Source organism: Gasterosteus aculeatus, chromosome 4, assembly GCF_964276395.1.
Source record: "Gasterosteus aculeatus chromosome 4, fGasAcu3.hap1.1, whole genome shotgun sequence".
NCBI lineage: Eukaryota > Metazoa > Chordata > Actinopteri > Perciformes > Gasterosteidae > Gasterosteus > Gasterosteus aculeatus.
In genome coordinates this window covers 20438499-20453630 of record NC_135691.1, presented here as the reverse complement: position 1 = coordinate 20453630, position 15132 = coordinate 20438499, and the positions used below count along the sequence as shown (strand labels likewise).

General features: G+C 44.4%; 1 protein-coding gene across 6 annotated transcripts; it reads left to right on the top strand.

Annotated features, from left to right (window-relative positions):
- Window positions 1-1519: 1519 nt before the first annotated feature.
- ccdc142 (coiled-coil domain containing 142) lies at window positions 1520-14950 on the top strand. 6 transcript variants are annotated; one of them, XR_013467365.1, is made up of 18 exons: window positions 1520-2080; window positions 2751-2831; window positions 2943-2983; window positions 3367-3406; window positions 3859-4112; window positions 4812-5024; window positions 5184-6481; window positions 7165-7448; window positions 8083-8169; window positions 8403-8582; window positions 9448-9614; window positions 9860-10012; window positions 10605-11167; window positions 11752-11929; window positions 12170-12280; window positions 12528-12628; window positions 13329-13497; window positions 14626-14950. XR_013467365.1 is itself a non-coding variant. In XM_040174916.2 (18 exons), the coding sequence occupies exons 2-18, from the start codon at window positions 2771-2773 to the stop codon at window positions 14732-14734; spliced, it is 3489 nt and encodes a 1162-aa protein (XP_040030850.2). In that variant the 5' UTR covers window positions 1520-2080; window positions 2751-2770; the 3' UTR covers window positions 14735-14950. The 6 variants fall into 6 exon arrangements, 5 of the variants coding, with proteins under 5 accessions (XP_040030850.2, XP_040030846.2, XP_040030848.2 ...); XM_040174916.2 differs by having other exon boundaries at window positions 5184-6409; window positions 10605-10719; XM_040174912.2 differs by having other exon boundaries at window positions 10605-10719.
- The last annotated feature ends 182 nt before the right edge of the window (window positions 14951-15132 follow it).

The window sequence follows — 15132 nt, the reverse complement described above, 5'->3', positions numbered from 1 at the left end:
ATACAGAAGTGTCTGTCGTCCTGAAGCCTTGTGTTGTGGAACATATTCTCAAACACTACCCAGCTGCAATACCTCATTTAGTCACTGATGTTTGTATGAACCAAGGTCATAAACCCGCCCACCTTATCAATACACACACACAATCTGCCCAGCCAGGGTTGGTTTGCAACTGCAAAGGAAGTGTGGGAAAGCTGTCATGTACAGCGTCTTGCAAAGGTATTCACCCCCTTGGACTTTTTTCCCATTTTGTCACAAACTGGAATTCAAATATATTTTTTCCCATGTGATCAATACAAGATGCATAGTACTTGGTTTGACTGGGCCATATAAAAACATTAACATGCTTTGATCCAAACCATTCCTTTGTAGCTCTGGCTGTATGTTTAGGGTCATTGTCCTGCTGGAAGATGAACCTCCGACACAGTCTCAAGTCTTTAGCAGGCTGCATCATATTTGCTTCAATGATTGATCCCTGTATGTGGCTCAGGTCGATGGGCAGTGTTGGGTTTGCCATTTTGCTCTTATCTGACCAGACCACATTCTTCCACATGTTACATAGCTTGTGGCAAACTGCAAACAGGAATTCGTATGGTTTACTTTCAACAGTGGCTTTATTCTTGTCACTCTTCCATAAAGGCCAGTTTTGTGGAGTACACGGCTAATAGTTGTCCTGTGCACAGATTCTCCCACCTCAGCTGTGGATCATTGCAGCTGCTCCAGAGTAACCATGGGCCTCTTGCTGTCATTTTCTCCTTGTCCGCCTTGTCGGTTTGGGTGGACGGCCTTGGTAGGTTTGCGGTTCTGTCCTGTTCTTTCCATATTTTGATGATGTATTTTTTTGGTGCTCCGTGAAATGTTCAAAGCTTGGAATATTTTTTTAGAACCTAACCCGGCTACATATTGAGCTACAACTTTATTCCTTAGCTGTTTGGCGAGTTTGGAAGTCATCTAATAAAAAAATGATCGGAATACATATGTAAAATCTGAAATAGTTCTATCTTCACTCCAGCCTAGGATCAAAAGTTGGCACCGCTGTTATCCAGTTTATTTGAATGACACTTACTGTAAACATGTTTACATGTCTTGCATATTAACATTTGCTTTAGTCATACCCTATTGATAAACTTGTTTATATTTTGTTTTATTTGCACTTTTTTCTACATTGTAACTGCTTTACAACCAGTCCCCTTGAGATGAATAAAGTTTATGTCCAAGTAAAAAGAATTGTGTAGCAGAAACAGGGAGAAAAGGAAAAGCAGGGCTGTTATTGTTTGTCTATTTAAAACGCGATAAATAAACCACATCAATCATTATTTAGGGATTGAAAGAAGCCTTTCACTTGTTGACCGCGCTGAGACATTGGGTGCTTACCTACTAATTCAAAGCAACTAACACACAAAGAGCAATGCTTTATGTGACACCTGCACCTCTAGAATGAGGAACCTGACGTGCAGCCTGACACTGGCCGCTGGGGGCAGCAACGGGCGAGCGCCGTGTGGTCCGCCGGACGTCCACCGACACACGAAGAAGAAATAGACGTCATAACAACCGTGCACGCTTTGTCGTGATTGGCTGCTACGATATCCGGTGTTTGCTGTTTTTCTGGCGTCGTTAGCAGATGCTATTTTAAACCGCACTGCCTTCGTGAGCAGTGGATTAACAAGTCAATCTTCGAAAAGGAGTAAGTCAATAATAAGATACTTGGTTTTCGGCGGCCATTTCACTGACGGCATGTAATGAATGCAACCAGTTGGATACGGATAAAAAAGATACGGTTGGTCGTATCTAAATGGGCTGAATGTGCTGCTGCTGAGACTGTAACTGGATAAACCAACTGAGTGAAGACAAGTTAGTGGTCCAACCATTATTCCGTCAAGTCGTCCGGTGAGAATGTGTTGACGATGCTGAACAGCAGGGGGACCCCCGTCTCCTCCGCCCCCCGCTCATCGAGACCTGCACCGGGTCCGTCCGTCCTGGGAGCCCCAACCGTTAACGGTACGCCTCGGTGATGCGAAGGCACATCTCGGGCAGAAGGGAAGGCCGAGCCCAAAACTGAGACTGGCGATCTCTCGTGGAAGAGGTACTTGTGTCCTTTACTCGGCGTGGCGATTATCTAAAGATGCACCACGACGAGTACGGTGACGGTCCTCCTGGTGGGTGCTGGTGTGGAGCGAGGAAAAGTTAATGCGAAGTACTTTTATATAATGTTTTGGTGGTTTTATCCATAACAATGCGTCATCTGTGACCATTAACTTTAAGTTGTGATATTATGACATTAAGTAAAAAGAAAAACCGATTCCCTATGAAAGACATTTTCATACAATGGAAGTACTCCAGAAAAAGTACCTCAAATTTGTCATTTTGTCAAGCGTGTCAACTTTAAAGAGGCACCTGCAGACTTCATGTGATTTTTATGCTGAATGAAATGATATGACTGTGATCAAACACAGCATTGCTGTGCAGCATGTTCATTTTTACATTTGTTACCAAGCCACTGGCTCAGTGGAGAGCACCACAACAAGAGGACCGTCTGTTCAATCCCTGGCTCCATGTCGCTGTGTCCTCGGGCGAGACGCTTAAACCCAAATGCCCCCCTGTAGCTGCGCCTATGACGTGTGAATGTCAGTCACTGATGGGCAGGGAGCACCTCACACTGCCAATGGTGACATGTGGTGTTAAAGCACTGATTGGAGGACTGGAGAAGAGAAATGTATCGTGCAGCTAAGGATGTCCAAACTGTCTGTTCACAGCTTAGCTACAATGTTCTGTGATGGAGCACAGCCACCAAGAGATTCTGACAGATCCTGGTGGAGAACCTGTGCCGACAGCAGGTGGGAAAGTAATCTAAGATCTGGTCTTGCTTGGTCCAGTGGCGATAGTGTCGTTCATGTTGTTTTGATGTTGTCTGAGGATTGTGGTATTTATTTGTCTTTCTCCTCCAGACCGGGAGAATTCTGAGTCCATCTGTTCAGAAAAGGAGCAGGTTAGTTTAGTAAAAGATCCTTATACCTGTTAATGTGATGCCATATCTGTCTATTAATGGTAATAATAGAGAGGGGCCAGTTTACATTGACAAACCCAGATCAAATTACAACTGCGGCGCCAAGCTTTACAGATGACACCGTACAGGACAGCGCTGACGTGGTCAAACTGTCCTGTGAAGCTAAATTCCATACCTGCAGGATATTGTTGGCCAAACAGTTTTCAAACATTAGTTTTTGAAAAGTTGAATCAGTCTCAGAAAAAACAATTTTGCAACATTTTGAGGCGTGACCAAATTGTTTAACTGAATTGGTATAGCAGTGATGGAAGGTTTCTTCTAGGAAACGTATTGAGTGATTGATGATGTCCCTTTGTGTCTTTCAGAGGACCTCCTGCATGGTGAACGAGGATCTGACCACTAATGGTACTGTGTACACGTGACGGCAGCAAATGAAGACAAAGTCATCGAGTCCCGCTCTGATTAGACGATGGCACATATCTCTGTCCCACATCCTACTACACACTGCATTTATACAGGATGTACTACATGCAAAGTGTCACAAATCACCATGCATTACTGCGCCATACTAACAGGAAATACGATACAGGTGATGTCCAACAAGCTGCGACTTTGGAATATTTCTGCAAACTAAACGATTCTTTATCTATTATGTCAGCTGTGAGCAGCTCCTCCGTGGCTTTTGTACGCTGCATTCTCTGGTAAAGAGAGGGACATCGTTTTGCATTGGTCACTACCAACAAAAGGGTTTTAGAACTCATACAGATATTAAATATCAATGTCCAGCACCTGCTGAAAATTCCAGTTGATGAGCTAATGGTCAATGAAGACTTTGTCCTCCTGTTTGGTCTCCCCAGGTTCCTGGTTTCAGAGGTCCCTCTCGCGTTCCATGCAGCGAGCTGAGTCTTTACTCAGAAGCACCTTTAACCCCAGTCTCAAGTGGCTGTTCCACGGGCGCAGTCAGGATGAGGAAGAGGCAGAGGGACATTTTGTGGTCGCTCACAATCTGGTGTCCCGCTCCTCTGCACGTCTGCTGCATCTGCAACAAGCTCTTCTGACCGTGGCCCCCCAGTGGCGGCCGGTCAGCCGGGCTCTCAATGGATCTCCACAGGTGGGTTCTGTGCAGGGAAGGTGTTCATGTGTGTGATTACCTCATGATTGTGATAAACAAAGGACACACATTTTATTTCTCTGATTTCATATTGGACGCGTTTTGATCTCACCACTGCACGAGTTCCCTCATTGTCGTTTTGACTAAACATACGAGTTGTGTGTCGTCCTCGGAGACGTTGTGATCAGCATCGTAAACTGTGGAACGACATGAGGGAATTTTCAAATTTCGCGCTGACGTGTGCTTGAACCCAAGGATGAGCCCATTACATTGGAGGTCAAAATATAATGTAATTTAAACAAGCGTGTTTTACCCAGAACTTCATACAAATCTTTGAAGGGTAAGTTGAAATTGATGCAAGCGAACATACAAGGACCACAGTGGACTAAATAATTGCTTTAGATGTTAATACTGGACTGAGGTGAGACTTTAACGATGGTTTGGAAACCAGACCATTCTGTGGGCTACATGGTTCCATGTGACAAAGATGTTGTAGATCTGTCAGTTAGGAGAGTTGTTAGCAGCTGTTGTTTCACTTTATGTTTACAATTGGATAAAGAAGTGACACAAGGATAAAATGAAATGTTGGTAAAATAAAGAACTCCAGTTTTAAAGGTGATTGGGGTGACTAGGGAGAATAACTATTGTCATAATTTGAACAGATGTCATCGTTTCAAACCCTCCTCTCTCTTCCTCCAGGTGTGTGTTAAAGGTGTCCCGGCCGAGGTGGGTGTTCTCCTGCGGCCCTCCTCCTCCGTCCTACAGGCGCACTACACGGCTCTGTGGAGGCTGCTGGAGCAGCGCTCCCTGCTGCTCTTCATACACGAGTACAGCAGGAGGGCTCGCCTAGCCGCAGCCTACGTGTCCAGAATGAGCCACCTCCTGGAGGAGTCCCACCGGACCTTCCAGCAGGTACGGATGAACTACAGGAACCCGTTAAAAAGCTTCTTTATGATTTTCTTCATTATGACCTCTGGCTTCTTACCTGGACTAGGGTACAGTATCGGGTGCACTTGTTTGTACCGATTAGAAATGATACCAGTAACACAAGCATTCTGCTCTCCTCCCCAGACACCGTCCTGCTGGCCTTCATCCAGCGTTGGTCTCGGTTCCCTGAGTCAGGAGCTGCGGGTCCATCTCAACCACTGGTCTTGTCTCTTCTCAAAGGTCCGCTCTGACCATTACCTCAGACCAGCTCTGGTCCAGCACAGCCGGCTGCTGGGGGAAATCAAACAGACTCTGGACTTACTCGGTCTGCAGGCACTGGTTTTGATGGAACGTTACGTGCATGTCATTCTGTGTGCCGTAGCCCAGGCCGAATTGGACTCTGTGCCGAGAGACGTCTTGGAGGATATTTTAGCTGGAACAGACCTGTACAACCAGGCAGTGGGAGAACAGAGAGTGCAGCGCAGCACCGCCCAGCTGAGGACTGCAGCATTACAGCGGGCGCAGTTGTCCACACTGGACTGTAGTCTTCCAAACAGCAGAGGGCGACACCCTGCTGCCTTCACCGTCAAAGAGCTGATGAGGATTTTAGCGGTGCATCAAGCAGACATGGTAGCCAAGCAGCTGTACAGCTGTGCCTCTGAGCAGAGCTGTCCCGTCTGTCAGGTCCACACCAACCACGAGGCCTACGCATGTTCTGTTAAAGCCGTTAGCCGGGGGCCCAGATCCAGCTCTGGGACCTCTGCACTAAGACCCGAGTGGTCCTGGGAGCAGCTGCAGCACATTTCCTCTCTGATTCATCAGCGGTCATCGTCTAGTCACACGTGTCACAAAACTGTTTACATCCCTGAGCCTCATTTGGACAGTACTGTCTTTGAGCACCACCATCCTCTGTTAGCAAAGGCCACTTTGGTCCAAAGCAGACCCGAGGGCTCTAACCAGGCCCAAACCAACCAGTGCCAAACACACACATCCCACACGGGTCTAATTCAGACCATGGAAGCTTTGGACTTGGGTCGAACAAATCTAGAAAGTTTAGATAACCATCAAATATTGCAGACCATTTCACCCCCCTCCACCACCAGCACCCCCCAGCACCCCTCAGCCCCGCCTCCGTCAGGGGTTTGCCAACAGGACCCTTCCTGTGTAGAGCTCTTGTTTCAGGTGCTAGTTTCCTCCAATGACCTGCTGGCTCCACTGGTGTCCCATACGCCGGCCCCGGAGGCTCCACCTCAACCACTGCTCCCAGATGCCAGGACAGATGTGCTATCACCAAACGGAAGGACCGACCAGATGATTTTAAATGCTCCCAGGATGAATTCCGCTGATTCAATGGGCCGGATTGGTCACAGGTCAGAGCCGAGCAACGTCCGAAATGTGGAAGGACCTCAGCAGGAATGTGCTGAATTGAAACTACCAACCAGGTCAGAAGCTGCTGTCCGGTAACGCCAACACCACCCAGCCGCTGTTGGTGCTCTATTGACAGCCGCCTCCCGGCCCTCCTCCTCTGGCTCGCTCGCATGAACAACAGTATATTATATATCTGGAATCCGCTTTTAGTGCATTTTACACATTGTGGACATTAAAGTTGATTCAGCTGAAAATGTCTTTCCTTGTATAAGTTTAGCCCTGAGGTTTAGATGTGACACAAAACACAGATGCTAGTTAGAACATTGACTTCACATCCGTACGAATAAGCATAAAATAATATCTCAATATTCCAAATTTTATATGGGTAATGCAAACATCGGTTTGGCTATTCTGAATTGGGTCTTATTCCAAATATTTGTGTTATCAGCCATATTAACTTAGTAGATATATAAAACTATACTAGCATATCTGGTGCAGTTATTCTCTGTTATTCTGTTGATATAATGTATCATATGTAATGTAAGTCATTTAAAGTTATTTACAGAGCTGCGCAAATACCTTTTTACATAAAACAGGTTTTCAGCGCACATCCACTTATTTGGAGTTTTCTATACCAACAGCTCAAACTCTTGTGCGCTTAAGGGGTTCCAGGTCTTGTTCAGATATGTGTTGTGTTGATCTTCATGTGACCACACTCTAGGTCCATGTGTACTAACTGCTGTGTTGTGTCCTTCAGCCCAGGAACCGGGAGGGATGCAGACGTGGCAAATGAGGAGACCGCAGTGGAGCCGGACAGTCTTCGTTGGCCTCCTTCGGTCCAGTGGTTGGACCTGGGTCAGTCTCTGTTGTTTGTGGATCTGTTCGGACAGTACCGCAGCCTGCTGTGGACCCTTTGCAGCAAGGCCTTGTGGCTGCAGCTGCATGCGCCCCAAGCAGGAAACCGCGAGGGGAGCATCAACCTCCAAGACAAACACGGGGGCCTCCAGATCCTGCACAGGCTGAGTCGGGCTTCCAAGACTGGTGAGGAGATGAATGAATTGTGAAGCGTTTCTTCATAGACGTCCACAGCCTTTATCCTTCAGTGGCATTATTCTCAGAAACACCAGGGGGCGTACAAACCAGAACAGCTGAGAATCCAGGAGACCACAAAAAAGCCCCCAAGCAACTTCTGCTACAGATGATGGATTGTTGTCATCTGTGAACTCATATCTCCTATAAATGGACTACTGCGTTGAACATCAAGTAAACTATTTGATTGGGCTGCAAAGAGATTTTTAAGACCTCCTGTTTCTTAAGTGTTTAAAAGCAAAGCTTTTCAACGAGAATATGTATTTCTGGGCCCCATGGCACCACATGGTGGACCTAGAAGTGTGTGTCCCAGGGCTTGGCCGTCGCTCCAGTGACACTTCCTCATGGCTCAGTTCTGAACAAGCCCTCATCTTACAATGACAATATATATTAGAGGTGTCTGTTTGGGACTTATCTTGGCAGATTGAGATATATAAATATATATATATATATATATATATATATATATATATATATATATATATATATATATATATATGCCATTAGAAAATATACACTCAATGTAACCATTTGTCAGTGGAATTGTCTTCATGATGCTTTGGGTCTTTGTTGATGTTTGTTGTAGATCTGGTTCCAGAGGAGTGCAGCACCATGCTGGATGACTTCTGTCTCCATCTGTTAGTTATTACAGCACATGCTCAGTGGGACTATGGTTGGTACACACACACACACACACACACACACACACACACACACACACACGCATGTCCTTTCAGCGGGAACATAAGTACATCTTTGTGCCGTCTCGTTTAGCCTTCGTGTTTGTGATGCAGTGTTTTGGTTTCCCCACTACAGTGCGTTGTAGCCATCTTGGATTAGTGGTTTTCACTCGGCACATACTACTGAATCCCTCTGTTTGATATTTGTCATGTTGTCTTTCTTTAGAGGTGTGCAGAAGTTTAGGTTCAGCTCTGAAGGACAAGTGTCTTTCCCCTGTGAGTCAGAGTAGCAACTCTGCAACGCCGCCATCGGAGCAAGATGCAAATGTGATGATGTCGTTGACTATGGAGCACCTCCTGCGGCTCCCCCCTCCTCTCCTGTCCTCTCTGAGCTGCCTTCAGTCAGGTAGGAACACGCAGGGACATTTCTGCTGTGTGTTAGCACCTTCCTCTTACTTTTTGTCCCACAGTCGTCTTATAGAGCCACGTCCGAGACAGCAAATGTTCTTGACTTTAGGTAAATGGCACGTGTGCATAAATGAGGTGCGTTCATGACAATTGTAATTTAGCATAATTAATACCCCAGTATGTTACATGTTTCTCTTTTGTAATCTCTTCCATATCACCATTCATCCACTCACACACGGATGACAGCAGCTACCATCCACAGTGACACCTGTCCATCACTAACTAGACTTCACAATAACCAGGGCTGTAAATGCAACAGTCACTGAGATAAAGAAGAAATTGTACCAAATGAAAATGGTTTTATAAAAAGGTATGGCAAGGAGATCTGAAAGATAGCCTCAAAGTTTATATATATATATATATATATATTATATATTCCATTAGTGAAAATAACAGCAAAATAACTGCACTCAACTCCTAGTTAAAAAAAAAGTGAATTGTGTTCATATCATGGAGAAAAGAAGAAGAAGAAGAGGAGGAGGAGATGGTGACTGGTAGGCTGTCCAAGCTTCTGAATCCCAGCAGTAGCATCCCGTCCTGCAATGTCCCCCGATCCATCACTGAGACACCACCGTCCCAGCCCAAGCTCATCTTCAGGCACCATTGAGAAAAATTATGAAGCCGCCTTTTGGAGCTCTGCCAAACTGTCCGGAATAATGAACCCTTTGCTGAGGCCAATAACATGTAGCCCAGGCCAGCTGTGACCAGGGTGCAACAACTGCACTGCTCCTTCGAGATTTCATGTATTGCTTACATTGTTAGATCTTCGTCCATTGAGCCGTTACTCCCTCTCTCCCTCTCAGGTTCTTCTAGCATCTCCCCTTCCAGGCTGCCTCTCCATAGAATCACGGTTAGCTTGGTGTTAGCCACAGTGCAGCTGTCCAGGGTCTGGGTCATGTCCAAGGCCCACCAGTTCCTCTCTTCATGGAGCCTCAACAAGTTCCTGCTCATCACACAGGGAGACCTCAAAGTAGGTTACTCATTTATATCAAGCATAACGTGTATTTAAGTTACAGGAATGACTAGACATGTGCACAACAGTGAACTTGAAGACACAAGACTATAGTACTCCTGTACTGCCCTCAGGATAGAGTGACATGTGGATGTTATCAAGCTTTAAGGGATTCTATTTCTGTTCCCTAGTCACACGGTTCGCCCTGAAATGAAATCCTCACCAGTTTGTAAAAGACTTTGTCATGTGTTCTTTCCCTGCAGGGGCTGAGAGAGTCAATAGAGATGATGGTGCATCAGACGAAGACCCTGAAGATGAATTTGGATAGGAAGCAGCCTTCCACTCTTCATAGCCACAACCAGCTTCTGCTGATGCAGCAACTCGTGGCCCTGGACACGACTCTATCCGAGCTGCAGGTGACCTGTCCCGCTTACCCTAAGTTTAACACCACTATAGCAAAGGACTGTTCGTGCTAGAATGAGAGAGAATTCTATCAGCTCTGTTTGAATGTCGATACGATTTGAATCTGAAAATATAAAATGTGCAACCGAAAAATATACATGAATATCCAAAAAATACATATATAAAAATATATATATGTGAAGATTGAAAAAAAAAATATATATATAGTCCATAGTTCTTAGTCCACTTATTTTAATTTTGAATACATTGTTGTATTTTTCAATGTTCAACAACAAAACCGGTTCACATTTGTTTTTTAAATGAACAAAACTTTTGCCCTGGATTTGGCTCCATATATATCTCCTAATTCCTTCAATTGTAAATTATTGAAGACATTTTAATATGGAGGCTGAAATTGTCTGTGTGTGATCATCTGAAACACTCAATGAAAGCATTGCATCTAAAAATTTCATAAAGTTAGCACAACATAATGTTTCAAACAGACGTGGTATTTTCAACTTTCTTCCATTCTGCCAGCATATATGTGGCATTGAAACCAAAGAATGTGGAAGTCACTGATGGTGATGCCACTCTTGTTTCCACCAGACCTTCTCTTCTCTGGTGCTGAAGACCTTCTCCAGCGACTGCAAGCGGATGTCAGGGGAGATCTTTGAACAGACTATGCCTTCTGCTGTACACTGGAGACCCAGTCTCAGGACCGGTACTGTTGTTAGTGCTCAGTCCATGTAGAAACTCACTACCACCAGACACACATCCTCTATCAGAGGAACACCAGTCCATGTTGGATGGGTCTGTATGTAAAATGTACAGTACATTCACTTCTAAGGGTCATTTGTGCATACAGGACTCCACCTGAAAGACACATTGACAATGTCCAATGAACACATTCTTTGGCTTGTTATAAGGAGCGTTGTATATTACACACATATAGTTGTGTGTAATATATAGTTGTCAGGTGGATTTGTAAAAACGTTCGGTAATTGAAAACTGTTTGAAATACTTGGAGATCAAACCTGCCCGTCGACCTCTGCTGCCCGAACCCCGGACTGCCTCCTGTCCATCCACCACTGCAGGCTTGTGAAGGGGAGGCGCGGCGCACCTACAGATCATGGAGACGCACCACTCACAGAGCAACTGATCAAAATAAGGCAGGAAACTAATTAACCCCGTATGCAAACATAACTATATGCAAATAGTTAAAATGACTAATGCAGATGGATTTAAAAACTTGCAGATAAAATGATCTAAAATTGCTGTGTAATTTCAACCAGAGTGCGTCTAGCGGTGGCATTTATATCCAGACCTTGAGTCATAATTCCTCCTGGGTACCTGTCCCATGGACACCATGAAGGCCCAGATGACCTTCTCAAGGTCTTTGAATGGGAGCGATGAGGAGTGCGTTGCATGTTTGGTCTGCTGATGAAGGCCGCGTGCTGATGACCCTGCAGAGCAGCCTGCACTCTTCCACTCACACACACTTTAACTCGCATGTTCTTTAGTAAGGCACTACAACAAACAATCCCATGTAGCACCCACTCCGCAGCAGCTTGATGCGTTGGTCAAAATAATGAGAATACAAAATAAATATAACAATATAGTTTATGTATGCAGCATTTTTTTCAAAAGAAAGTTGTTTTACAAAACCAAAGTGGTGGGCTTCCAGGGATGTCCCACCCGACTATTGGTACATTTGACTTTGTACTGACCATTGTGTATTCCTCTGTTTGCACAGGTTTTCCCAGTTGTCCCAGTGAGTACGCGTCTTTGGCAGCTCAGACTGTGATCGGTCAGGTTTTAGAGGGGGTGGCACCATTGTCTGATGATGCCCGTATCCAAGCGCTCAGTATAACAATGACCGCTTTCATGGAGGCGTGGATGGAACACATCCTGAAACAGAAGATCAAATTCAGGTACATTTAGTTCATACTGTCATGCATCGATGTCTACACGGTAAGAATATCAGTCTAGGAAGCCCTGGTGGTGGGCACTGTAGGCTAATCGTTAAAGGTATCCAGCCTACACATGAGTGCACATCCCTTCCTGTGGTTTCGATCCCATCTGTTCAAATCTGCTTACCTAACTTACCTCAGACTCTACCTGGACTAAAAGACTAGACAACCCAAATGCTGTGTCCTGTCGCTCCTCCTCAGTGTGCAAGGAGCCCTCCAGCTGAAGCAGGACTTTGATTCCATCAGAGACTTGATCCAGTCAGACAAATACGGCCTGTCGGCTGAACTCCACCAACGGCTGCTCAGCCTCAGGTACTCTGATATTCAGCATATGTACTCAGCATAGATGATCTATAACAAATGTGATGCAATCCAAGCTCCTTGTACAGGCTATGTAAAAAGAGCTGAAACATACTCACTATCCTAAATCCTAAAATTGTAGTTTGTGAACCCTGTTGCAGATATTTTAAACGCCGCGGTGAAGAAAACCTGGTCTTGTGTTTCATATTCCACATCCCTTTGTGTTAGTGGGTCGGCTCATCCTTCTCTCTGTCTGCAGAGTTTTTCAACAAGTGGACTCAGCAGTGGTGTGTCTGCTCCAGCAGCCACAGGCCAGACCGTACCTGCAGTCCAGAGCCTGGGAGCCTTTCACGCGCTGCTGTGAGTATCACATCCAGCCATATTTCAAACCTCACTGACACTTAATATTCCTGCTTATGTAAAGTAGATGCGGTCAACCAGGGCTCTTTACTGTACACAAAGTAGTTATGTGAAGACCATCGACACTAATCCAGGACGGGAAACAAAGGTTTCTTTAATGTGACCTCCGTGCTGGCTGCACAGGGCAGGACGTGCACGTGTCCTTCACTGGGGCTCTGCTCCAACATCAATCAGCTACAATTTTCAACATCTGACGCATTCTCAACTCAAACTTGAAGCATTCCACTTGTTACTGCACTTGTCTGTGTTTTGATGACACTTTTTAAAACTTTTTTTCAATCATTCTTGATTCAATTCATTTTATTTTGTAGAGCCCAAAATTACAAATGAGGGCTTTACAGTGTGTACACATGCGACATCCTCTGTTGCCTCACACTGTCTGACCCACCGTTAGGTAGCCTAATATGTTATGTAAGTTAAATGTTATTTAACTTATCTATATATTAAGTACATGTTTTGTCTTTGAATTAAGTGTATGGCATTAAGCGGTGTGAGGGAGACATTTCAAGGTGGATCATAATGTCATCCATTCAGCTGAGCAAACCTAATGAGCATTCAATTCATTTAAACAGACGTGGTGATTGGTTTGATAAAAGATGGGTAGGGTGAGTGTCAGTAACCTCGATGTGGGCCTCTGCAGGCCCGACCAAAAGGAGCAGAGACCGCCTTGATGCAGCAGTGGGGAGCAGTATCACCAACCTGAGGTGTGTGGAGGGGGAGAACCTGACTCTGTCTAACCCGTCCGTTGTGGCGGCCGACGTCCCTGCAGTGAACCCTTCCAGCCCTGGAGAGCCTTACCTTGCTCCAAGGTATATTTTTGATTCCTCACTGATATGGCTTGGAATATGAATCAAACTCCAGGCCTGTCCCTCCCTTTAGAAGATGTGTAACTAGTTAAAATAAAAAGTGAGTTTAACAGTGAATCAACATTATCAACAGAATAGTTTTTTTTATAAAACAAAATGTCCGTAATTTAGATGTAACGCCTGACATGTAAAGTGTTCCAGCCTACCTATAAGTTCAAAGTAGCTATTTTTAACAATATTTGAACAGATTTTCACTCCGCCACAACGGTCAGACAATATCCTGTAAACTGGTCTGTACTTCAAAATAACAGTGTAATTTACCCTCTTCTCTTTTGAATCATCTCGACCGCTAACAATTTTTGGTATTGCAAATAAATGGTTTATTTGATTTATTTCAACAATAAAACAATTCTCAAACTATTTTTAGAATTACATAACAGCTTTCCAATAACCTCTTTAATGCAGTAGATGAAATCGGCATTCTGATTGATTGAGAGTGAGTCACGGGGTGTACTTTATTGAGCCATAAGGTACTATACCTGTTAACATTGACCTCAGCATTTTATTATTTTGAGTGTGCACTCAAAATAACTTGATTTTGCACCACCGTCATTTCAGTTTTTTAGCTCTGTGGCGATCGCCAAAAAAAGACCGAAATCGCAGCAAATGACCGGTTTAGGCCCTGATGGCCTGATTTAGGCCATCTTTAAGCCGAAGAGGACAATTCAGGTGCACGCTATGATGAATGTGAATAGATGAAGAGGTGCGACATCTTGCAAGGAGACCTGGGATGTTTTGAGACAGAGCACAAACTAACGTCGATCTCCGAGCTAATCATCAACACCCCTTTGGTTCTAGGCTAACAAAAGTGTTGTTGTTTTTGTCTTTCAGTACCTATTGAAATGTTAGTATTCATGCCCTGCTGTAAATTAGTATTTGGCTTTTTTAAACAACTGATGGCTGTACGTTTAACTTACATGGACCCAGTAGTGAAGGAGAACCCCTATGTCCTCGAAGCACGTGGCCTATTTTTACACTGGGCTTATTTAAAGTAGTCAAGGGTATAAGTTCTGAGAAAATCTGCTGTGATGATCTATAGCAACTCCTGCGGTTTGTCCTTTGTGCTCCCAGTGTAGCTCTGGGGGTTGCTCAGCGGGAATGGTTGGACCTGAGGATCCAGGGCAGTGCCCGTCGCTGGAGGCTGCCGGGTCTGCAATGTCTCTCAAAGTCTGAGACCTGAATACACACACACACGAACCTCTCTGGCTTTTTGGTTTCGTGTCCAAAAGCATTTTGTAGAAACCTGTTCAAAATGATTTTACTCTAATGTATATTTTTGAAAATGAGACGTCTACTTTTGAAATATCTAAAACAAATGTATATATTAGTCTATTTATATTCATTATGAAAAGCTATTTTTTATTCCTGAATAAAATACAGAATATCATTTGTGAAATGTTTGTTGTTTATATTGATGTGGGGAACTGGAATTGAAGTGGTCTACATAAAATGCATCAGCAACATGTTGGAAGCTTTTCTATAAATGTTGTTGATCAGCTGTCTTAGACACAACTCGATTAAGATATATTTAACTCTTAGAGAGCAAATCTTTTTTTCATTTTCAGAATGTATCTTTTC